General features: G+C 37.9%; 4 protein-coding genes across 4 annotated transcripts in view; 2 read left to right on the top strand and 2 right to left on the bottom strand.

Annotated features, from left to right (window-relative positions):
• Window positions 1-1,619: 1,619 nt before the first annotated feature.
• LOC107039507 (39S ribosomal protein L42, mitochondrial) lies at window positions 1,620-2,270 on the bottom strand. The gene is made up of 2 exons (XM_015259148.2): window positions 2,161-2,270; window positions 1,620-2,082 (listed from the first exon to the last, which is right to left on the bottom strand). Exon 2 carries the CDS (start codon window positions 2,080-2,082, stop codon window positions 1,726-1,728), a length of 357 nt encoding a protein of 118 aa, XP_015114634.1. The 5' UTR covers window positions 2,161-2,270; the 3' UTR covers window positions 1,620-1,725.
• Window positions 2,271-2,279: 9 nt separating this feature from the next.
• On the top strand, window positions 2,280-10,440 carry LOC107039506 (26S proteasome non-ATPase regulatory subunit 7). Its single transcript, XM_015259147.2, has 5 exons — window positions 2,280-2,526; window positions 2,665-2,757; window positions 4,983-5,161; window positions 5,505-5,708; window positions 9,896-10,440. Exons 1-5 carry the CDS (start codon window positions 2,352-2,354, stop codon window positions 10,205-10,207), a joined length of 963 nt encoding a protein of 320 aa, XP_015114633.1. The 5' UTR covers window positions 2,280-2,351; the 3' UTR covers window positions 10,208-10,440.
• A 1,823-nt stretch (window positions 10,441-12,263) lies between these two features.
• LOC107039444 (protein artichoke) overlaps window positions 12,264-25,723 on the bottom strand; it is a 27,452-nt gene continuing 13,992 nt past the window's right edge. The window contains exons 5-6 of the mRNA XM_015259049.1: window positions 16,303-16,660; window positions 12,264-13,837 (exon numbers count right to left, since the gene is read on the bottom strand). Coding sequence (XP_015114535.1) covers window positions 12,264-13,837; window positions 16,303-16,660 — 1,932 coding nt within the window. The remainder of the gene's footprint in view (window positions 13,838-16,302; window positions 16,661-25,723) is intronic.
• The window catches only part of LOC107039445 (L-threonine 3-dehydrogenase, mitochondrial), a 39,398-nt gene continuing 37,852 nt past the window's right edge, over window positions 24,178-25,723 (top strand). The window contains exon 1 of the mRNA XM_015259050.1: window positions 24,178-24,226. The gene's annotated coding sequence lies outside the window, so the exon portion shown is untranslated. The remainder of the gene's footprint in view (window positions 24,227-25,723) is intronic.

The following is a 25,723-nucleotide window of genomic DNA, read 5'->3' as shown; positions in this document are numbered from 1 at the left end:
AGTTCTGTATAAAATATATATATAGGATAGTATATATTTATATGGGGTATTCCATGTGAACTCACCCAGGTCAAAACCCTCACCATCGCCAATCATATTGCCGATTTTTCCTGTGGTTGTATCTGATAAAATTTAACTTCTCAAATTTTTTCAGACTTTTTGAGGCATCCTGTGGGCAGCCATGTTTTTTTGCAAGTTTTATCTTCAAATGCCTGTAACTTCCGTAAATATCAACCGATTTGAGTTTTTTTTTTACAAAATGTGCGTCTTCGACTACACTTTCTATATAAAAATATGCCAATTTTTTTCAATTCGTTCTTCCATCGATTTCCTCAGAAAAACCTCAAAAAACTTCAAAAAACGAGTCGTTTTCAAAGTTGGACCCTTTTTACATTTTTCAAAAAATTTCAGTGAATATATTGGACTAAAATAAAATTGTTCACCGAAGGCCAAAGTGGGATCTCCATTAGAACACACCACTCAGAAAGATTTATTGTTAACGAATTTTCAAAAAATCATCAAATTGTTCCTGGTTCGAATATAATGCAGTGATTCTTCAGGCGGTCAATTCAAATAATACTTCTGCGTTCAAATGCGAAAAGAATTTTGAAATTTTTGAAATTTCTCATCCCGGATTCGTTTATTCAAATTGGAAATGACGGCCACGAAATGGGAAGCCCACTTTGGCCTTTGGTGAAAAATTTTGTTTTGGTCCAATATATTCACTGAAATTTTTTGAAAAATATGAAAAGGGTCCAACTTTGAAAACGACTCGTTTTTTGAAGTTTTTTGAGGTTTTTCTGAGGAAATCGATGGAAGAACGAATTGAAAAAAATTGGCATATTTTTATATGGAAAGTGTGTTTGAAGACGCACATTTTGTAAAAAAAAACTCAAATCGGTTGATTTTTACGGAAGTTACAGGCATTTTAAGATAAAACTTGCAAAAAAATATGGCTGTCCACAGGATGCTTTGAAAAATCTGAAAAAATTTGAGGTCATATTTTTCCATATACAACTACAGGAAAAATCGGCATATGATTGGCGATGGTGAGGGTTTTGACCTGGGTGAGTTCACATGGAATACCCCATATAGTAGGGGAGGATAAGGTAAAACGGACACTTTTGACTTTTTTTGAAATATTCATGACGTGTTGAATTGTTCATGAAATGGAGTAATTTTATTTTTCAATTGAAAAACAATGATTCCTCTTTGTGATGAGCTTTGACTGAGCTCAATTGATAAATCTGTTTCTGAGTCATGAATATTTTGAAAAAAGTCAAGTGTCCATTTTACCCTACCCTCCCCTACATAATGCATCCCTAAAAAAACGTAAAAAGCAAAAGAGAATCAAAGAAGAAAATGAGGAGGATTATGACGATTCCGAATAAATTATTCAACAATTAACTTTTCGTTGTGAAAAACTTAGTTGAAACCATTCATTTTTCCTGCATTATTATTGAGATGAAAATCGAATCAATGAAAGTGGTAAACGGTACGGTTTTCCTATCCTGGCACCCGTGGAAAACAATACGCGCGGCCTGTTCTAGTAATCGAAAAGCAATTGTTTAAAACAAGAAAATTAATTGATCTTGGAATTGGTTAATTTCGAAATAAAATAATCTTATCACTGTTTATTCTCTTCACAACAAATTGCGTACAATTGCTCGCAATAAATCTCAATAGATGTCAGAAAATGTCTTAAATAACTCTCTCCATACCACTTCACAAATAAGGTCGATCAGGCTCAGTTTTCTTGGCTCTCTTGTCTCTCGGTCTGGGGAACCAGATGTGTTTAGTGGTGTACGTCTTCTTCGCCATCTCCTCGGCGATAACCACAACTTTCTTCGGAGGAGTCCACACCTTGTAAGCCTCCTCTTCCGTGATCTTCAGGACCGAGTGTGGGGCTGGTTTGACCTCAGGCAGAGGTTTTGAACATTCGTAAGGAAACTTTGGCTCCGGGTGCCAGCAGACTGCCATGTTATCCATGAAGAACACGAGCTCCTTGGGGTTACTGCTGTACTTGACCCTCGTACTGCAGAAAGTACGGAGTGATTGCAGTAACGAACTCTTGGGAAACATCTATAAACCGATAATAATCACGAAACAACAACAATCATCATTCCCTGATGCTTCGATAATTAAAAAATTGCGCTTTACCTTTGCAATTATTTTGGAGCAATTTCAGTAAACAATTGCCATATTCACACGTGTTCACTCAGCAGATAAAACAGTATTACCACGATTACCACTTCTAAAAGACGAATTTTCATGAGCTCGTGACATTGGCGACACTGCAGGCTTGACATTCAAGTCGCAAGTGTCGAGGAAGGAATCGTGAATTAACAAAAATGCCGAGTCAAGAGGTTGTTACAACAAAAGTTGTGGTCCACCCGCTGGTTTTACTCAGTGTTGTGGATCACTTCAATCGTATGGGAAAAATTGGCAATCAGAAACGTGTCGTTGGAGTTTTGCTCGGTTGCTGGAGGGCCAAAGGAGTCCTCGATGTGTCAAACAGTTTTGCAGGTTAGAATTCTTTCTTTCTGCTCGCTAAACATTAGCTGAAGTTAATTAGATAAATCTCGTTACATTATTCGTTGTTTAGAACGTGAAAATACAAGTGATGAGAAAAATAATGGGATTTTTTACTCTTGCTATTTTTAGTTCCCTTTGATGAGGATGACAAAGACAAATCCGTGTGGTTCCTCGATCATGATTACCTGGAGAACATGTTTGGGATGTTCAAGAAAGTCAACGGTAATTATTTGTATTTTATAGTGGAAAAGTGGCGAAGCTCAAGAAGTCCATTTTTACTCAGTTTTGAACAAGTGTTTACAAATATCTGGAAATGCCAAGAAGATCATCGACGTAGCCGAGAGGACGACCTTACGGAAAATGACAAAGATAAGACACCCCGACAACCCACTTCACAACCCCTCGAATGCCCCACTCTACGAACGCACCCAAATAGAACCCAGCACAGACAGACTAAAAAAATTGGAAACTTTTGCCCTTAATAAACTGAACCATATTCTAAATCTGTCACAAGCGCATTCCCACCGCCAAGATGCGATATAAGTACCCCCAGCAAGCCTTCCTAGAGAATCTTAAAGCTATTCGCATTCGTAGAAACATACGGAAACAATGGCTGGGGAGGTTTAGCCCGCCTCTGATAATATTGTCTTGGTCTTTGCATAAACAACAATAGTTCTTTCCTTTCTTTCTTCATTCTCATCAAACCCTTCAAATTGAAAACGTTTGTTCGCAACGTTTGACCATCTAAAATTGAGAATTAAATTTCGATTTTACGACCTCATTTTTAAATAATGTTTCCATGTGAAAATCGATAATAGAACAACGATATGCCATTTTATGCGAAAAACGTTTTTTACATCAACTGCTCCATTTAACCAAGTATTGAATCGATCAATCTGAAATTTTACACAGGCGTGCAACTCGAAGATACTAACTAGTACTCAACATTTTGGAACTCTATCACATCCTTCACTCATGTAATGGAACGTCAAAGCAACTTTCAGATAAAAAAAATAGAAAAACGCCAATATCTCGTAAACTTTGCAGCAATGGGTATACATGCTTTAAAAGAACTAGATGGGAGACATCAAAACGAATATTGTGAAGAAAAAAAAATTGAAATCGGATGAATAGTTTTTGACATATTGAACAATATAGTTTTATACAAAAAAAATCCTAGAGAATCTTCAAGCTATTCGCATAGAAACATACAGAAACGATGGTTGGGGAGGTTTAGCACGCCTCCAATAATAGGTCTTTGCATAAACAACAATAGTTGTCTACTTTCTTACTTCATTCTTATCAAACCCTTCAAATTGCTTTACTTGCATCCCATGTACTTTCCAATGTATAAGACATCTCTATTCACCTCTTTTTGTGTTTTGATCTCTATTGTACACGGTACACTATCATAACATTCAACTAAATATCTCTGTAAATACCAGGCTGAGGGCCTTCGGGCGATGGCCAGTCGCAAACCCGATGGAATTTTCGTGAAAGTAGTTTTTTTCAGGGGAAAATAACAACTACATAAAGCTATCCATACAAAATTTGCTGTTTCTAATGGTTTCAGAGATGTTGAGAATTTTTATTCAAATTGCCAGCCCTCAAAAAAATATTCAGTTTTTCTGCCAACTCAAACTAAAGTATCTCTTTCAGGCTGTTAAAGTTTTGATTTACCAACTAGAATTGATCACTCCGGAATGAAATAAATACTATGCACTGAATGAAGGCGTTAGCATGAGGTTGTATGGGGCTTGGAGTTAAAATTTTTGTTTTGTCTTTTCTCTCTCGTATACTCTTTTCGGGGTTTTACGATTAGTTCTCTTCCCACCCCTCAACCCCCTGTACCGCATTCGCAGAAGGACAGGGGAAAACCTCATTTGAGGGAAAAACCTGCCCAGGTACAGTCATCTCTTGCGAGACTCCCGCTCGACAATGAAACCGTGAGACGAGAATCGAACGCGGGTCTCTCGCATGCCAATCCCACATTCTAACCACATAGCCACCGCCGTCGGTGCTTAGAGTTTTAAATATCTACATTATTTATCTGGGCAACTCGGGTTTTTCCTTGGCCATTGGATTCAGTATGTTTTATCGCAGTGTCCTCCCCTTCTATTTTTATGTTTGAAGTTACAGTAGATGAATTCTTCGCTGAAAAAGGAACCGTATATAAAAAAAAATTGTTGAAACCATTTCGTCGAAATTATAGAAACCAATTTTTCTCAGTTATCAGAAATGTTAGTTTCATATTTTCCGCAGCTGTTTGGAAAATCACCGAATTTACCTTGAAATGACAAAATTTTATTTTTAGAAAATTGATGAATATTCTTGAGCCGAAACTTATCTTGAAATTATCATGACATTGAGTTTATCATCTATTTATTTTTTGATAGATGAGAATGAGAAATTCATCAATTTATGGTTTCGTTTTTAATCGAATTCAGCTAGGGAAAAGGTTGTTGGATGGTACCACACAGGTCCCAAACTCCACCAGAACGACGTAGCAATCAACGAATTAATCAGGAGATACTGTCCCAACTCCGTCCTGGTCATCATCGATGCCAAGCCGAAGGATCTAGGTCTTCCCACTGAGGCGTATCAGGCCGTTGAAGAAGTTCACGATGTAATTATTACTGTTGTCAACTACTATTCATAATTACAATTGAAAAATTCACATTTTCCTATTCTATATTGTACATTTCTTTGGAATAATGAGTGATAGAAGAATTTATCGGAAGAGTAAATTAATAAGTTATAAATTATAAATAACGATTTGAAATAATGTTTTCGCATTTGTAGAAATTTCTCATGAAGAAATTCCGGTTGATGAATTCCCGTAAATGTCCTGTCTTTCTAGATATTTGGGGCAAATTTGGAAATAGCCAATTTTATAATTTCATAATTGAAATGAGAGCTTTTAATAAGCTTGAATTTTTGGAACTTAATTAATTATTTCACGTTCTTAGGACGGCTCACCAACGTCTAAAACGTTTGAGCACATCCCAAGTGAGATTGGAGCTGAAGAAGCTGAGGAGGTTGGTGTTGAACACTTACTAAGAGACATCAAAGATACAACAGTTGGAACCCTCAGCCAAAGGATTACGAATCAATTACTGGGACTTAAAGGACTCCATGCTCAAATTAGAGAAATAAAGGACTATCTTATTCAGGTGAGTGAAAATGCAAATGATCATTCCTTTCCTCCACTTTTCGTAAATATTTTTAATCAAGTTTTCATTTATTTCGCCAATGGGTAATTCTTCAAGTGATTATCAGGTTATCGTTGTTATAAAAAAGTGAGAAAGGATAGGGCTGGAACAGCACTTCGTCTTTAAGATAAATAAAAAATTGAGAGACGAGCCGTTTCAATCAACTTATCTTAGTTAACTGTTTAGTCTTTTTCTCTTAAAATTGCAAATTCATGAGATGATAACTGTCGTGAATTGGTAAACTAGGATAAGTGCATTTTTTTCGAAAATGCGTTTTTTGGCCAAATCGCTTCCCAACAATGGTCTGCTACTACCCACGAAGGGATTTAGCGAAAAAACAAAAATTGACCCCAGTATGAAGAAAAAGTGCGAAAGATAAGTGCAGTGCATTAACTTGTTGGAAGATATATTGACTTATCTTCCGAAGTGGAACCGATGGGAAAAGGATAAGTTGACTTATCTTTCTGGTACATTGGTGACCCTCATGTCTGGTTTCCGCACCTAACCCTCGTAACCCTTCCTTTGACCCTTTCACCCAATTCCAGCGAACCTTAATTTTTACTCTCATTCCGGTTTCTTTGTTCAGACCCTTATCTAATTTTTCGATTTTACACCCGAGTGTTTGGATTTATAAAACCCCAGTGTTTGAATTTTAAGGGTCGTCTTTCAAGGGGTCACGTGACCAAATTCACTTTTACTATTTACAGCCAAAACAATTCCTTCATTTTAATAAAACCCAATTTCCGACCTGTAGTCATGACTCCCGTATGTCAGAAATTGGCTTTCATGAAAATCAGGGAATTATGTTGGCTGTAATTAGTAAAGGTGACTTGGGTCACGTGACCCTTGTGAAGACGGCCCTTAAATCTGGTTGAATGATAAATTTCAAACAGTTTCGGTTTTATTGGAAAAAAAAAATTATAGAAACAATGCAATTTTCTAGTTTTTAAAAATTATGGAATTGAACACAAACAAATATATCGAAACAAAATAGTTAAAAGGCAAGAGTACTGGATATTTGAACGCCGTAAGTCCACCATATTAAAAGGGTGTATGCGGGGCAAAATGGGTATTTCGGGAACTTGTAGGATTGAGTGGGGGTAAAATAGGTATTTCGGAAACTTGTACGATTGAATGGGGGCAAAATGGAGTTTTCGGGAACTTGTACGATTCAATAGGGTCTTAATCGGTAGTTATTAACCTTATATGATTCAATGGGGGCAGAATGGGTATTTTCTGAACTCATACGAATCAATTGGAAGAAAATGGGTATTTCTTGAATTTGTACTTTCGCATAGAGGGCAAAAATTATATGATAATTATTTTGAATAATTGTGTCAATTTATGAACATGACTGCCTCTCGAGTTATAAAATTATTCTTTTATGAATCACGTGCTCTCAAAACTAAGCTATCCGGCTAGTAGCCATATTCTCCTCAGGGTTGGGCACGTAAAATACGTCAAGTAAAATACCTAGTATTTTACACGTATTATACCATGTATTTTACGTCACTTTTTTTTAGATGTATAAAACGTAAAGTAAAATACGTTTTATACGTCACGTATTATACCATCTATTTGACATCAATTTTTACAATTATAAGAGTGAAAATAATGGACTTACGTCAAACGTCTCGAGGCTTACGAGGGCTACAAGGGAAAAATTTAATTTCTTGAGGGTCAATTGTCACGAGAGCCACGTGGGTAAAATTTAATTTCTTGAGGGTCAAACGTCACGAGGCTCACAAGGGCCATAAGGAGAACATTGAATTTCACGAGGGTTCCAAGGGGAAAATTAAATTTCACAAGGGTCAAGGAACATTATATTTCACGAGGAACAAATGTCACGAGGTTTACGAGGGCCACAAGGGAAAAATTGAGTTTCACGAGAATGAAACGTCACAAGGCTCGCAAGGGGAACATTAAATTCACGAAGATCAAATGTCATGAGGCTCACGAAGCCCACAAGGCGAAAATTGAATTTCATGAGAATCAAACATCACCAGGCTCATGAGGGCCACGAGGGGAAAATTAAATTTCACGAGGGCCAAACATCACGAAGCTCACGAAGCTCACGACTCTCACGAGGGCCACGAGGGGAAAATTAATTTTCACTGTATCAAACGTCACGAGACTCACGAGGGGAAAATTAAATTTCAAACGCCTCGTCCCACTCGTATCGAAATATACTATTTTTCCTCCTGGCCTTCGTAAGCCTCGTGACCTTTGATCCTGCTGGGTGCCCTCAAAATTTCTAACATGTAAAAAACTGTATACTATATTTTATACATTTTTTACGTATTATAGTTATTTGCATTCGTCGCAGACTTTCAAGTTTTACTTCCCCCCCCCCCCTCCTTGATAGGGACAAAGACAAGAAATCTGCAATGAAGGAGAAAATTATTTTCTCCTTCAGTGTGGCCCTCGTGAGCCTCGTGACGTTTGCTCCTCGTGAAATATAATGTTCCCCTCATGACCCTCGTGAAATTTAATTTTCCCCTTGGAACCCTCGTGAAATTCAATTTTCTCTTTGTGGCCCTTAATTAAATGACTTTTGGTATATGATGCCACACCTGAGAAATTGAGAACAAATCGGGCCCAACCCATTTGTCCCCATACATTGAACGAGGCCCTTCTTTTTCGTGTATTTGGTTTCCGTTTGAGGTTTCCGTTTAACGTATGAGGCATAACGGGTTGGGGCCGATTTCTTTCTAGTTTTTCAGGTGTGCCATTAATGATGGCCCATCATATATCAAGAGCCGTTCAATAGCTATTTTCATCCATTGCAGATTTCCAAGTTTAACTTGGGTCCCCCTCTCCCCCTAAATAAGGTGTAAAGTCCCAAAATATCAATTTTGTCCCGATTCAATGATGCATGTTCAGGAAAGAGCCATTTTACTCCCATTCAATCCTACAATTTTTCCAAATACCCATTTTGCTCCTATTCAATCCTACAAGTTGCCGAAAGACCCATTTTGCTCCTATTCGATCGTACAAGCTCAAGAAATATCTATTTCGCCCCTATTAAATCTCACAAGTCTAAAAAATACCCATTTTGCCCCCTTCCAATCGTATAAATTCTGGAAATACCCATTTTGCCTCTATGAAATATTAGAACTTCACAAAATACCCACATTGCCCCCATTCAACTGTGCAAGTTCTCGAAACACCCATTTTGCCCTCATTCAATCGTACGAATTCTCGAAATACCCACTTTACCCCTATTAAATAATGTAAGTTCAGGAAATACCGATTTTTTCCCTATTGTATCGTATAAGTTCAGGACATATCCATTTTGCCCCCAGTCAATCGTACATGTTCCCGCAATAATCACTTTGCCGCCATTGAATCGTGTAAGCTCAAGAAAACCCCATTTTGCCCCCACCGAGTTCCCCCACAAACTGAATTTTTTTGTTTAAAAAATAAGCCCTTGAGTAGTTTTCATCGTCCAACCAAGACCACAGTTCGAGATGAAACATGGAGAAATAGAATAAACATGATCCATGTATTTGGGGACATATTGTTTACTTCTGTTCCATAGGGTCATAAGAATACAATGAACTTCTTTTGCGTTTTGTTCAAAGAATCGGTCAATTGACTATCATCGTTACTTAGTGCACCAGGAGATAAGTCAACATATATCCAGTTGATTGAGTCATCGAAAAAGATAAGTTGACTTATCTTTCCCGAAAATCTAGTCACTAAGGATAAGTGCAGAATTTTTACTCAAATTGCATCCTGCGTGCGTGATACTGGTACCTAAAAAAAAGACCCAATAAAAAGGGAAAAATGTAGCGCCAATACCCTCGAAACCCTATTCACAAAGGCAGCAACAGTTTTTCAGCTCTCCTGTAAAATTTGTTTTTTTGCACTTATCCTAGTTTACCAATTCACGACAGATAAGATAATTACCTTATGGGCGATACTTGAATAAATATTGTACCTCTATAAATTACGTCAGTAATTAACGAAAAATATCGAACGCTATTTTTCCTGACAAAATCTATCAATACAAAAAACTATTTTGATGTTTTACCCGGAAATCACGAATCCTTGAAATAAGTGCATAAGAACTGAAGATTTCATCTTTGAAACTCAGAAATGACTGATATTCCCTTAATGATCAATTTCCTCATTGTTTATTACAGGTTGGCAATGGAAAACTTCCAATAAATCACCAAATCGTATATCAACTCCAAGACATCTTCAACCTTCTCCCCGACATGTCTCAACACACCTTCGTAGACTCTCTGTACGTAAAAACAAACGATCAAATGCTTGTTGTTTACCTGGCAGCACTGGTAAGATCAATAATTGCCCTGCACAACTTGATCAACAACAAACTGACGAATCGTGATGCTGAGAAAAAGGAAACCGATAAAAAGGAGACGAAGAAAGAGGAGAAAAAGGAAGAAAAGGAGGAGAAGAAAGATGAGAAGGAGAAGTCGAAGGCAAAGTGATCGCATCAGTCTCAACCAGAAAAGAGGAAACTGTAAGGGAAAGATGTTAATAAGACTATTTTATCCAATTTGTTGTGTGAACTGGACAGTGAAAACCACTTTTTGGATCTGTACAGACATTAATTTCATTTTTTACTACACAGAAAAAACCCTAAGCTGTACATTTCCGAATGTTCTTCAATTAATTTAAAAACTGGAAAAAACCAAAATCAATAAAAAAAAACTTCTACTTATTTTTTGCGTAATGAAATAATTCAGCTCGACCGCAATTTCTCTTGTATCTAACATCTCATTACGTTCTTTTCTTCAATGAAGAAAATTTAACAATAGGTATTGTATTTTTTAAGCGAATACTCTATTTTGAGAGTACAAACTGCATTAATTAATTATAAAACTGATCAAATTAATAAAATTCTTATTCTACATTATTTATTAGTAACGTATGACGTATATATCAATCGCATGGAAAAAAACAGGCATTGCGTCTTTGGGATTGCGCTTTACATTGAGGATAATCAATAATTCTATCATACAGTGAAGGGAATTGAGTTGAAAATTGATGATTATTTTATTCTGTAAATATCACGGACACTCTTGAGTTCAGAGGCAATTTGGGAAAGTTCATTTGTAGTTCTCGAAATTTTCTATTCAAAATGTCCTGTGAAATTTAATCCTAAAATTAGTCAATTTCTAGACATTTTTATAGAATCTATTGAAATATATTCTCAAATATTTATCCATTAACAGGAGACCGCGGTGAAATCTAAAAATTGCAGGGGGTTGTCACTATCATGCAGATGGCTTTCCTATTTTTTATACTCAAAAAATTAGACAAAATCAAGTTGCAATTTTTCTAAGGACTTCTTGCGACTGTACACGCATAAAATCTTTCGAATAGTTCCCTTACTAGGATTTTTGATGAATTGGCTTGAATTTTGGTTTTCACGCACACAATGTATTGACGAAACAAAATATATGTTTTGTTTTAATTCCAATTTTTCAATTTTTTTTTTTCAGAATTGGCATGGACAATCTTACTTTAGTATGGTGTAAATTGAAAGCTATAATTGAACGCTATAATCCATTCGGAAGCAAAAATACTATTTTTCGTCACAATGGTGAAAAAAATTTCTTTCGACATAGTGACGAAGAATATTTTTTTAGCTTGCGCAGTGTGTGTGCAACGAGGCTTCACGAACTGAGTGAATAAATGTGGTTTTCGGGCCTAATGACTAAAAAAATGTTCGACACACGGCCGCGGCAACTTTTCTACCTCATATGATTACAGAACTCGCCGTGGACTCGTCCTGTAACCTCATATTCGCCAGAAAAGTTCCTCATGGCCTAGTGTCGAAATGTACTATTATTGGTGTGTTATAGCCTTCAATTTTCATCATAATGCAATATTATTGTCTGTACCGATCCGGAACAAAAAAAACGGAAAATTCCAATTTTCAAAAAAGCGCACATATTTCTTTCATCATTATTTTATGTATGTGGTAATCAAAATTCAAGTCAATTCATCAAAAATCCTGGTAAGGGGACTATTACACAGCCACATGCCATCCTTAAAAAAGTGAACTCGATTTTCTTTTCATTTTTTTGAGTATAAAAAATGAGTAGTGAAATCATCAGTATCACAGGAACAATTCCCTACAACTTTCAAATTTCGTCGTGGTCTCCCTTTAAATGAGCAGTTATTTGAGAAAATCGGAGAAGGCATTTTCTAATGCTCAAAGTTGAAGAAAAATTCTCTTGGCAAATTCATTCCGAAGATATCAACAAAATATGAATAACTGTCTCTCTTAAATCGATTAATTCAGTGGCGAAGGAATGGAACGAAAGAACTCAATTTCTCACATCTCGTTGAATATACAATTACTAAAATAACGAGTGATTTTCAAGGAAAAATCTCGAAAATCTCGGAATCCAGAATTACTGAAACCCTTACAGAATTCCCGTAATCTCCAAAAAATGGGCTTTCCCATTAAAAATATTTTATTCGCAATTTCTGATCACCTTGCACTCCCCACTGTCATCATTCTTCAATCAAGCATCACATAAAAACTCTCACAAACACAAAAAATCCTCCCACAATCAAAGCCACCGAAACAGCTTTACTATCTCCATTACTTCCACTGTAAGCAACCCCAACAAACGGTTCTAAATTGCTCTCGTTATAATTCTGGAAATACCAATTGAAGGGATCATCCTGTCCATTAACACTGTCCTTCACCGTCTCCCACTCCCCCTCTCCTCGTTCGATCTCCACCTCGCTCATCATCGAAGTCTCATCCGATTTATTCTTCCCAGCTCGGCTCTGGTTCCCCAAATGTGGCGAAGTAACTTTCTCAATGGTTGACCTCCCCAAGGTCCTCGCAATGATCTGAGGAGTCGACCCCACCTGTCCCCCAGGTACCAGGAACGCTGACAAAGCTGAGGCCTCCATCCCCTTGCTGCTCTGCCCCAACAGCCTCTCTCTCTCATTGACAATCGTAACTGTCTCCTCATCAGAATGTTCAGTCGTTACGTAAATCACTGGCTCCTCTGGGCCCATTGGGGACGTTCCCTCAGGCTTGATCAATGAAGTATGATCCTCAAGCTCGAATAAATGATTTTTACTTCTGGTCTGATAGATTCCCTCGGTAGCAGCATTATTCAGAAGACTTTCTGAAGTGTCACTAGCTTTTGGAGTCGTCCAAACAATTTTACTAGCCAATTGTCCCTCCACGAACGTCGACTCCTCTGAATCCACGTCCAGCTTCTCACCGTTGTAGACTTCAGTGGAGATTGAGATTGATTTATTGGAGGAATTTTGAGACAAGTCCGGGGGAATTGTGAAGTTCATAGGGATCGTTGAGCTGGGGATTTTTATCACTTCCGGGGCACTCGGGGATGTTGGTGAGTCTGAAGTTACTCTCAATGTTGTGGTCTCTTCATGACTGGTTTTGTGAGATCTGGAAGAAGATGATAAGGATAATGAAGATGGTGATGTCAATTCAGAAGGTTTAGGCGTCTTTTTTCTTCCTGGAGGTTGAAACACTCGAGTTACTGTGGCCGTTCTGTTTACACTCTTTATCGTTTCGTTCCTCATGTCCCTCCGTTTTGAGTTTTCTAGAGTAAATCTTGGGTCTACGATGGGCACGAAGCCCCCTTCAGGCTGGGGGAGAGGGTAGAATCCTCCCTTTTGTATTTCTGGTTCTGATGGAGGGAAGGTTCGGTATCTTCCTCGAGAGGGACGACCGTCCTCTTTCCTCTGGGACTTTTTGCTGGAGTTTCCCCAGAGGTTGAAGCTTAGATTCGGGAGGGGAACTCCGAAGAAGGTGAAGCCTGAACTGCTGGGAGAGGGGGGAATTGGTGGATTTTTCTTCTTCGGGGGAGTTTGCTTGAAGGAATTGGGAGAGGAGGAAGGGCGAGTGAAGGAGACTGGACCTGTCTGGGTGTGGGCAGTGAGGGTGTTGGGTGAGGAGGTCGACGACTTGGTGATGTCCTCGCTCGTGGCTTGATCCGTTATGTTGTCGAGGGGGTAGTTTGGATAGTCATCGTACATGTAGTCTTCTGGGGTGTGGGAGAATTTCGATGGGCCGTGAAGGTTCATCCAAGGGGAAGTTGGCGGATTCTCACCGAAGACTGAAACATGCAGTGATTCTTAGAAAAAGGAATTGCTTAGATTAGGTTTTATGTCAGATCGTAGAAACTGACATAAAACCTAATCTAACCTGATCGAACAAATGCGATTTAGTAAACTAATCACAGTATATTTGCAAAACATTAGAAATATGTAGAAAAGTAAAGATAGAAGTGATCCGGTGTGAATTTCGTAACCGATTGTGCGTTTGAGGTGTCTGTGGATTCGCAAGACAATCGAATTCCGTAAACGGAATAAGTTAGAAAGATACGCGTGACACGATGAGTGCAAGTGAGATGGGGCGAGGAGTTTCGTGCTCCTGTCAATCATTTTCTCTCGGCGACGCAAAATATCGTACGAAATCTGGCCTCAAAATTTTCAATCATTTTTATTTTTGGTTCTTCTCAATACTTAGGTTCTTCTCAATATATAGAAATGAGGATTCCTCGCCTAGCAGAGATCGCGCGGCTTAATTCAGTAGCGAAGCGGTAAACGGATTCAAGTCGATTTAGCTCATCGCTGAGCTTTTGAGCAATATCTCCGAATCTAAGCGAAACAGCGCAATTTTTATCATAACCATTATTGTAGCTCTCAATTCGCTTTCAATTCGTTTGTTTGAAACACAACTAAAATTCCACAACATTCTGGTCGACCATCGGCCTACTTCGAAAATCTTCGGGACCCTTCGGGTCATCAGTCATAAGTGACCGAAACGCGCGAATCAGTTTAGACTTAGCCTCTCACCGTACAAGTCTAACTCGGGTAAATCACCTGTAGAAGTCTTACATCGCACCTCACCGAGTACAGTAGCTTCTTAAACCTCACCTAGCTTACTAGTAACCAAGTACATCACCGGTATTTGTAAGATCAAAGTTTCGTTCAGTACATCACTTCAGTTTTATCCGTCTAAATTCAACTATTATCAGTGATTCAACTTTATTAAAATTGAAGACTATCAACAGTGACAATTTACCAAAGCGTGTATAAAATATTAATGACGTGGTTCGATCCCACGAATAAATTGTGATATTTTTATAATCAGTGCCATCATTAATTTTCCAGTATCTCCCTCCACATTTTTCTCCCACATCCACCCTAAACCTAGTTCCTCACCAAACAAGGTCATTACAAAAAATTTGCTATCTCTCTTAGGTGCCGAGATATTTATTAAAAACTGAACAATAGTCTAAATCGACGTAGACCTGTTTACTGCTTTGCTACTGAATTAAAGGCGCTCCGCGTGATTAAGCGTTTAGACTCTAAATTCTCCGCTCTTATTTAATGTGTTAAAAATGCTGAAAAAATTCAAAACAGGTTTTGATCGGAAATTTTCGGAATTTTTAAAAAATTGTGTCATTTTGTTCTCTTACTTCAACTTCATGGTGAAAATCGAAAAATAAAACTTGAAACGTTGATTTGAATCGGTTTCCCACTTTTTCTCCTAAATCTGATACTTTTTTTCGAAAAATTCCGAAAACTGATTGAAATGATTTCTAAGAAATGTGTACTCGTGTGCTGCACAACCGGAAAGAAAATGAAAAACAAAAAGTTAATGCTGCGAAAATTGATTTTACATAGTTTGATCTTATAATTACAATTTTCATTAATTACATAGTTATTTTTATTGTCGAAACGTACTTTCTTATTTCTTATTCACATCATAATACACAAAAACCGTGAGGAATCAATTTTCGAAAGATTCATTTTTTGTTTTTCATTTCTGTGTCGGCTCTGCGGCATATGAGCGCATATTTTTCAAAGATGATTTCGATTGGAAATTTTCTGAATTCTAAAGTTTTATTTTTCGATTTTCACCGTGAAGTTGAAGTGGAGGAACAAAATGATCATTTTTTTTAATTCAGAAAATTTCCGATCAAAAACTATGTTTTGAATTTTTTTTCTAAACATTTTTCAACACGTTAAATAAGAGCGCAGAATTTCGAGTCTGAAACATTTAATCACGCGAAGCGCCTCTAAGCCACGGGATCTCCGCTAGCCGATGAATCTTCTTTTTTATACATAAATATCGAGAACAACCAAAAAAAAATTGGCGAAAATTTTGAGGCCCGATTTCGTACGATATTTGGCGCAATGGGCCATATGAACTGAGTCGCTAGAAGATTACATTTTTATACGACAAAAGGTTTTGAGACATTCGCCTCCTGAATGTGCGGCTTCTGGGAAGATTTCAGAATTGATAAGATGGAATTACTTCACAGATTATGTCTTACTACTTCAATATGAATTCTGTAGTTATTCTAGTAGAAGGCCTACATTTTTTACTACTTTGTCAATGGATTCCATTGGTTTGGGATTGAAAAATTGATTCATTTAATGAAATAGGCATTAACGAGTATTTTTTTTTTCTATATGTTCCACTTGAGCAGAGGAGTAATGAAGTTCCCATCTACATTATCTGTAATTCAATTGATTTCGCAATAATTTCATTGATTGAAGGTAGACTTACGAGAAGAACCGGCAGTTTGATCGATCATTTCAGCCTCACATCCAGGATGCACCGACTCTACTTGCTTTCTCGAGAGGCAATCCTGTCGGCTGAGTCGCATTTCTCTGAATAAACTGCCGTCAGCACACTTGGGGCCCTCTGAGGAACCCTGCTGCAGCCACCCTCTCAGCCAAATCATTCCACAGGAACAGGCGAGTGGATTTCCATCGATATCCAACACCGCGATATTTGATCTCAATCGTTTAAATGCACCCTCAGGAATTGACGTCATTCGATTCTTCCTCATACTGATGACTCGTAAACGAGACATGTTGTCAAAAGGAACACCTTGGATGCCACAGATGCGATTTTGATCCATCTAAGTTATTCATGAATAAAATTAACTTATTAATCATTTGATCACTTGAACCCTTGATCCATTTTTCATTCTTTGGAACATTAGGCAGTTAGATGGAGGAAATGAATATCTTCAGCTGTTGGGTGCGAATGTCCAGAACAATCAATCAGTCAATGTAAGAGCACCTATGGAGCAACGAAATTTTTTTATCGTGATAACATTTATTTTCGTTGCTATGTGGAGCTATTTGATATCGATCGACCTCAAATGCTTTGTTAATTTGAGAATTGTGGGCTTCACTCTGCCTTTTCAATTCTATTTCCACATCCAGTCCGTTCGGCCTTTCATGCGTTTCTGAGGGGGCATTCAAATATGACATGACATGATCAAGTTGCTAGACTGTGATGTCTCGCAATATTTTTTTGTTTTTAAACTGCAATTTTGTAAATGCACTTTTGGTCTCTTCCCCTTTTCTCACCCAAAAAGAGAGGCTTCACAGATTCTTCAAACTATCCTAAAGATTCACAAAGGGGAATCCCTGAATGCTGTGATTTATTTTCTTACATTCAGTAGCGAAGTGGTAAAACGGTACAAGTCAATTTTTACTAGTTACCAGTTTTCAATGAATATCCCGGAATCTGAGGGAGATAGCAAAATTTATGTTATAACCTTTTTTTGTAGAGCCGATTGAGTATTACAACAAGTGTAATTACGAAAATTCCGCTATCTCCCTTAGATTCGGAAATATTCCTTAAAAACTCAACTGGGAGATAAGTCGACTTAAATCGGTTTACCACTTCGCTACTGAATTCAAATTCATTTCTATGAAGCGGACACCTGGGGAAATTTGAAAGCCTTCGGTTGATGGAAATAACTATCGAGCGACTTTTGATACATCATGGGGTACCTACAAAACTAAGAAAAATTTTGTACCCAATCCATTATTAGCCCAAAAGTAAAAAAACGAGTAAACCGAAAAAAATAATATTTTTTATGATTTAATTGAGATAATCGGAAAAAAAATAGTTTTATTCTATAGAATCTAACGAGCATAAAAAAAAGTTTGAATCGGATGAAAATTGTGGTGCGAGGAGTATTTTAAAGCCAAAATACGAAAAATTACGTTTTCAAATGACGTGCGCGGCGCCGTTTTTCCGTCTGTTCAACGTTTCTTTTTTTTAGCTAAACACATTTCCCGAGAAAAAACGGACAACGCCAACGTTTAATAAAAGGATTGAACCTTGAACTCTATTTTTTTCAGAATTTTTAAGCGTCGAGAAAGACGCGAAAATATATTTAAACAAAAAAACGAAAACGGGCGGCGCCGTGCTTATTGAGCGAGTTATCGAAGGTTAATCCTAGATTGGTCACCCTATGAGGGAGACCCCTAATCGGAAAAATTAAAAAAAAATTAACTTTGTCAATTGAAGTGTCTAAAAAATTATTTAGAACAACATATTATTATAATTAGTTTTTAGAACAACATATTTCCTAAAATTTCTAAAGAAAAATTATTTCGAACAAATGAGTTTTTTTTCCCATGTTAAATGAAATTTCCCATGATGCGACGTTGCCGAAAGCTCGCTAAACGCACCCGGGCAGTGTAGAGTAAATTCGACAACGCTAAAGCCTAAATAACACGACGGCGAATCCCCGCGGAGGTGACCAAGTCGCAGGGTCGCATTTGGTGACCAGACTAGGGTTAAGAAACTAAAGAATTCTTCATAACAGGGGGGGTCCGTGTTTCTGACGACTTCTGATTAACGGGGGGGTCTAAAAAGTAAAAAATATGTGTGACGTAAGAATTGAATGGCCTTATCGGTCTCTTTTTACAGTCTCTTTCTCCGTGACTGGCCATCATTTAGTGTTCTCACCCAATGCAGCTTTCCATAACTGTAGTCTGGATGATTTGACAGTGCGCTAACTCAGGACTTCGCTTTGTGTGCTTATCACATACATTGCATGGAGAGAAATATTCAATAAAAATTACGGAATAATTCACGTAATCTGCAATGCGGAATCGTTTTCCGGCAATTTTTACAGGAATGGAAGAGAAGAAATCTGAAATCGTCAGTGATTTCTCAGGTTCATCACCGAACAAAGTACTAAATTGTCACGTCATTTTTCCCGAAAAGGTAAAATCTCACAGAAATTTCCCGACTTATTGTGTCTCCAAAATCTAAAATTCTTGATCGTTCAACAATTTTTATGAAGCTGGTGAGCTATTTCTACGTTCCGTTCCGTAAAATTCCTCAATTGTCTTGAAAAAATTCCTAGAGCTGCGGGACACCCTCGATTTTCAGACATGTACTGACCACTCGCATTCTAATGCGTAATTCGTATTTTAAACAATAAAATATTATCACTAAACGTCAAGTAAACAATTTTCAATTAATGTTAGGCATTGGAATGATTGATTATCAATAATTAAATTGTTCAAATCGCCCTAGCACCCAAACTATGAAGTATAGACGAAAATTTTCAAATCATGAATCATCTAGAATTTAATAAAGAATCATTTTTGTCTATTATCAATTTTACCTATCTCTCGTAGATTCTGAGATATGAGCAACAAACTAGTTACGCGACCCGACACAGCGCTCTGTACTTGCGGTGCGCGGTGGGCTTGAGAGGGCTGTGTTGGGTCACGCAACTCTTTTCTTGTTCATATTTCGAAATCTAAAGGAGATATGTGAAACTGATAAAAAACAAACATTCCTGATCAAATTCTAAATGATTCGTGATTCGAAAATTTTCGTATATCTTTCATAGTTTGGGCGCTAGGGTGATTTGAACAATTAAATTGTTGATAATAAACAATTGCTATGCCCAAAATTGATTGGAAATTATTTACTTGACGTTCTGTGATCATAGTTCATTGTTCAAAAAAAGAATTACGCATTAGAACGCGAGTGGTCAGTCGGTCAATTTAGAAGCGCTTTTTGGCGGTGTCTCGCAGCTTTATACGGAACGACTTGTTGTCCCCACTGCGGTGAGTCATCAGACGGGTGGTTAATATTGACGGAATAAATCGTAAAATCTACGTGGCGATTCGAACAATTTCAGTTCCAGCTCACACTTTTTATTGAATTTTACTTCGCTTGCGGATTACGTTTCTAAACGTAATTTTTACGTTTTTTCTGGTAATTTTTATTGAATTTTGCTCTCCGTGTGATAGAATGATGTCATCCCTCCCTTACGGCCGGAATGCACGGAGAGAAATATTCAATAAAAATTACGTATCTTTTCCGTAATTCCGGAGCGAAATATGGTTGTAGGAAATTTTACGGAACTGTCACGGGATTTTTCCAAAGCGTTCCGTAATTTTTATCTGAATCTCCTGTGAAAAATTCTGATACCGTCACTGAAATTTTCTGAGTCGATTCCGTAATCGGTGAGCGAATTGTGAGTTCCGTAATTTTTACTGAATTTTTCTCTCCGTGTGACAAAAAATATCATTCGATACACGGACGTGCAGAACTGTTCTGCCTTATTTTGTCTTCTGAATGGAAGCATTGAAATCGTTTTATTTATAAATTTTCTAGTTTTGCTTGGAAATCATGTACAATGGTCTGAAATGTAAAAATACGAAGTTTGACAGCCGCGTGTGTATGTGAGAGTGTCTACCTGGTGATCAACTTTCCGAAAATCAAGGAATTAACGGTTTTTTCGCACTCGATATATTGGCTGCTAGTTTTGGATTGTGTTAGTTATTACTTGACATCACCGCAGAATGGCCTATGGAAGGAGTTTTCTTTGATAAAGAATTAAAGGGCAAAAATAATTCCAAAAAACTGAACCGATGACAGTGACTGTGTGATTAGAGTATGGGATTGGCATGCAGGGGATTTGGGTTCGCTTCCTGGCTTGGGCGCCAAATTTGTTACACTCTCCATCTCACAGTTTCATTGTCGAGCGGGAGTCTCTTAAGAGATGACTGTAAAAACCCGAGAGGGTATACAAAAAAGTAATAATTTTTTCGTGATTCCGACCGTAAGGCAGCGATTTACGAACGAGTAGAAAATACCATTCCCGTCCCGGCGGGCGCAAAGTTAAATTCCCTCCCGCTTCGCGGGAGGGAACTCTGACTTTGCGCCTACGTCGAGACGGAAAATCGCGTTCTAACCACGGGAAGTAAAATAAAGGACCCTCAGCCGCGTGCTTACCAACCTCGCCTTCGGCTCGGCTGGTAATTGCACTGGCGGCTGAGGATCCTTTATTTTCCCTCCCTAGGTTAGAAATATACTATCGTCATTAGGCCTAAAAAAAACTCTTCACACACCTGCACGGAAAGTTCGTACTTTCCTCCCGCTCATCAAAGAGCAAAATACGAACGTTCCTTTGCAGGCGTGTTAAAAAAGAGCATGTGCACCTCGGACGGGAAGACATGACTTTCCGCCCTTGATGCACAATATACTATTCTAGCTCATATGATTGCAACCCTCGCCTTCGGGGCGGGCTGTAAATTGATATTCGCCAGGACCTTCAAAATTTGCATGTTGTTGAGGCTTCGCACATGGTTTTCTTATAATGCAAAAGACAATTTTAATGCACTCATAGAATGGATTTTTAGATTTTCGAGTTTCTGACGGAATTTTGTGTTTAAAAATTATTTTTTGAGTTTTTAACATGTATTTCTAACAGAAATTTTCCGGTCTTTCGATTGAGCATGGTTTCAATACGCTCCCACAATCAAAAATGCCTAAAAAATGAGGAAAACGATGAAAATTGCCAATTGTACCTTGTTCCGCCACCTCAATGGCAGATTTTTTTCTTTCTCACACAAAGTAACTCTTTTTCCGAAACATACAAACAAATCAAAGTGGGAGCTCGCTCCCTAGTTCTATCCGAAAATGTTTCTTCAAATTTTTTGTTACTCTCTGAAAAGTTGTCTGTTTTAAAATCGGTAAAAAATAGTAATTTACTGTAAATAATGATTCCTGAAATAAAAAAAAGGATGAATTGAAAAAAATGATAGAATTGACAAAGTAAAATGAAAAAAAATCATTTGTAGATAGAATGATACAATTTTTAGTAGACCCTCACTTTAATTTTTGAGTATGTTTCGTAAACAGAGTCACTCTGAGTAAGAAAGGAAGAACAATCTGCAATACAGGTGGCGGAGAGGGTACAATACGCAACTTTCATCTTCTTTTGCATTTTGAAGATGTTTCTGATTGTAGGAGCTCATTGAAACCATGCCCAATCGAAAGAACGGAAAATTTCCGTCAAAAATACATATTGAGGTCTTGAAAAATAATTTTTTGCCTCGGCTGAAACTCAAAATTCCGTCAAAAATTCGAAAATCTAAAAATCCAATCTAGGAGCGCATCAAAACTGGAAAAAAAAATTGAAAATTGTTTTTTAAGTGGCATAAAAAAATTTATTTGAGAAGCCTCAACAACATAGCGAAATCACCCATATACCGAATTGGCAGATTCGCTCAACGACAAATTCTCTAGAGTGAAAATAATTCTGTCATGATAACTCTCACTCTATTTTTGTTCCAAGGTTTCGTTCCAGGCGGTAACGTTATCGGACTTTCGTTACCGAGTTTTGTTCCAGGCGGTAACGTTACCGGACTTTCGTTCCAAGGTTTCGTTCCAGGCGGTAACGTTACCGGACTTTCGTTCCAAGGTTTCGTTACAGGCGGTAACGTTACTGGACTTTCGTTCCCAGGTTTCGTTACAGGCGGTAACGTTACCGGACTTTCGTTCCAGGGTTTCGTTCCTGGCGGTAACGGTACCGGACTTTCGTTCCCAGTTTAGTTTCGTTTCCCTTAAAATTTCTGGAAACGAAACGCAAAAACCGCAGTTTCGTTTCGTTCCGGACTTTCATTCCAAGCCCCTGATTCTTACTCTCGTATACCCTTTTGGGTCTTTACGATTCGTTCTCTTTCCACTCCCAATCCCCTGTACTGCATTCCCCCGGAAGACAAGGGAAAACCTCATTTGAGGGAAAAACCTGCCCAGGTACAGATCGTCCCTTGCGACGCTCCCACTGAACACTTAATTTTCCGTTTTACTCTAATATGTAATTTGAAGTGAGAATAAAACGTGTCCTATGATTCTCCAGAACATCACAACCCACATTTAAATACACTGGTGGCAACAATTCGACGTTGGATGTGAGACTCAATTGGACAGGCGCTGCCAACCTTGTAACTTGATTCTCCGACTTGATAATGTGAATCGCGAGAACGTAAATATCAGCCCGTTGCTGTGCGTGTATTTTTTTAACTGTTAACTCAATAAATACAATAATTGCACCGTTGAACAGCTCATAGGTGTTTTATATAATGTAACTAAGAACAATTTTCCGATTTGTCGTCCCGTTTTTACTATAATGAATGTCGATCATTTAGAGGTAGTGGAGGGGGAAGTTCTATCGTGTATAGATACGCGGTGCGCTCGGCCAGATGTTTTGTACAGTTGGCGTCAAAACTTTTCTTGGCCGATACGCTGCCGTGTATCTCGACCGTTCCACAGCCACCACCGTCAGTTATTCGCAATCGCAACGTAGATGTGGGACCCATCAAGTGGTCTCTCCACTAACTACGCTTGGCGGGCAACCAATGAGATCACTGGTTTCTCTTTGATCTCATTGGTTGCCCCCCAAGAGTAGTTATTTTAGAGACCACTTGGTGGCTCCCACATCTACGCTGCGATCGCGAATACAAAAAGAGAAAAATTTTAAATTTCAAATAATCTGAAATTTAGTCACGTTATTAGATAGACATCAATAAGTACTATAACTTTCACCCCAATTTTGGCCCGATCGACAGAGCTTGACTGTTTTTTAAGAATCGCCATTTATTTTCAAATGCCTCTTTCATAGGCATTTTGACAATTATCCAACCAATTTCAATAATTCTTTTTTCAAAGTATTTATGACAAAAAAAATCGATTCCTCTCAACCTCGACGTGAAACTGACCCGTTGAATGGTTTTTCCATAAACAAATTGATGAATAAAATTAAATCAAAAATAGAATAAAGTGGATTAGTCAATTCCACTATCAATTTTAATTGATTAATATTCATTATTTTGTTTTTTCCATTCATTACGTAAGGAGACAAATTATCTTGAAGTTATTGGGAAATTAAAAAGAGAACCTCGATGTAATACTTGAAGAGACAAACGGGTTGCACAAATTCTATTGCACTCGAGGCGACAAATCAACAACGACTATCATTCCATGACTAGACGACGAGGGAACGACACCCTCAATTACCCTGGGAAATCGATTGATAGTCTGTCGATGGCATCACGTAAAAGTTGGGGACCTCTGTCCTGTGTGAGGATCCCCCAAATAAATCAAGCGCATGTACGGAAACTAATCTGCCAAGGCCCATGCTGGAAGCAACAGGCTAAACCAGGAAGACTCACTCTATGAATATCCTAAGTGGAGGAAGCAACTAAATTATATTGAATTGTACAGCCAATTGCATAAATTGTCATTGAAAAATTCAAAGAGAGTAAATCCATAGAGTCGTCAGTCAAACAGTCAATCTACGACTAAAGAGAAAGTCAAAAGACCAGTTAAAAGAGTCTGTGTAAGCTTATCGGGGTATTCTTCTCCCAGATTTGTGAGTAATGGAATCTATTTAACTTGTACGGAGAGAAATATTCAATAAAAATTACGTATCTTCCGTAATTCTGGAGCGCAACGTAGTTATAGGAAATTTTACGGAACTGTCACATAATTTTCACCTAAAATCACGGAATTTTTCCAGAGCGTTCCGTAATTTTTACCTCAATCTCCTGAAAAATTACGATACCGTCACTTAAATTTTCTGAGGCGATTCCAATTTTCTGAGTTCCGTAATTTTTACTGAACATTTCTCTCCGTGTGTGGTAATTTGCTTCAGACAATTGCCGTGATAACTGTTCATTTAAATTGATTGTCTCATATTCTCGGGTCCTTCCAACTATCGATCCCTGAGATAATCCTATTTCCTTCAATTTAATTCACTAGTTTTATAGAAACTACTAGTTGACGCCCAGGGAAAACAGTGAAAATAATAATTATTGAGCCCTGACAACCATGGACCGCCGCGTTAGGTGTTGTAAATAAAAAAAAAACAACCGCCACATATTCGTATCGATGTCTCTTATTTAAATTAATCAAAATATGTATACCCGTTCATACAAAGTTTTTAAGATATTTCGATTTTCCTGTTTTTCGCTCAAAATCCTTGTACGCACTCTAACTTTTGAAAAAATCGACATATCAACTTGAAATTTGATGTGAAGTTTCCTCTTATCGCAGCAACGGTTCGCATTGAAAATGAGCTGAATCGCATAGTTAGCTTAGGAGATATTAGACTTTACGTATAAATCTATTTTCAACCGATTTCAAAAATTTATTATCAAAATATTGATCTCGATGTATTCTATTTTAATCTATCAAAATATTGGCCGTCCGCATGAAAAGGTCTCACTTTGTCGATCTGGAGTTATGTGTACTCCGATAATATTCATAACTGTTGGTCCATTGTAAGCTCTAAATGACTTAGCATGAAAAATGATGTTAAAGAAGATTAAAGAAACAATTTAAAATTAGTTTAAATGGGAGTTGCTGAGAGGAAGAGGTGAGTATCTCACAAATTAGAATCGACAAAGTGGGCCCTTTTCATGTGGACCTCCACATATGTATACCCATTCATACAAAGAATCCTTGTACGTCCCACGTACGAAAAAACGAATGGGCCGAGCTTGGCCCAAGCCCGGTGGCGGGCCTGCCGAACTTCGGGACCCGTTCCTCAACCGGGACCGCGCCGGACTTGGTTGAAACCTGGAATGATAACATCGGGCCAGGTCTGGGCGCCCATCTCGGCCCAGCGTTGATTGCCAGTCGTTGGCCAGGCTCAATTAAACATTACTTAATTACATGAATATGATAATATGGGTGATTGAAATACAAGTAATGTAATATTACTCCTCAGCATTCGTAATAGGTTCAACGAGGAAAAAAAATCAATACCGGCATGCGACTGGTGCCGCACTGGCTGCCAAACTGTTCATGGCAATTATCAATAATAACAAAAACAAAATAATTAACATTTTTTAGGATGATTTTTAGT

Source organism: Diachasma alloeum, unplaced genomic scaffold, assembly GCF_001412515.2.
Source record: "Diachasma alloeum isolate Michigan unplaced genomic scaffold, Dall2.0 Dall_scaffold_00300, whole genome shotgun sequence".
NCBI classification, from domain to species: Eukaryota; Metazoa; Arthropoda; class Insecta; order Hymenoptera; family Braconidae; genus Diachasma; species Diachasma alloeum.
The sequence above is the reverse complement of the archived record's forward strand: the minus strand, read 5'-3'. Positions and strand labels throughout refer to the sequence as shown.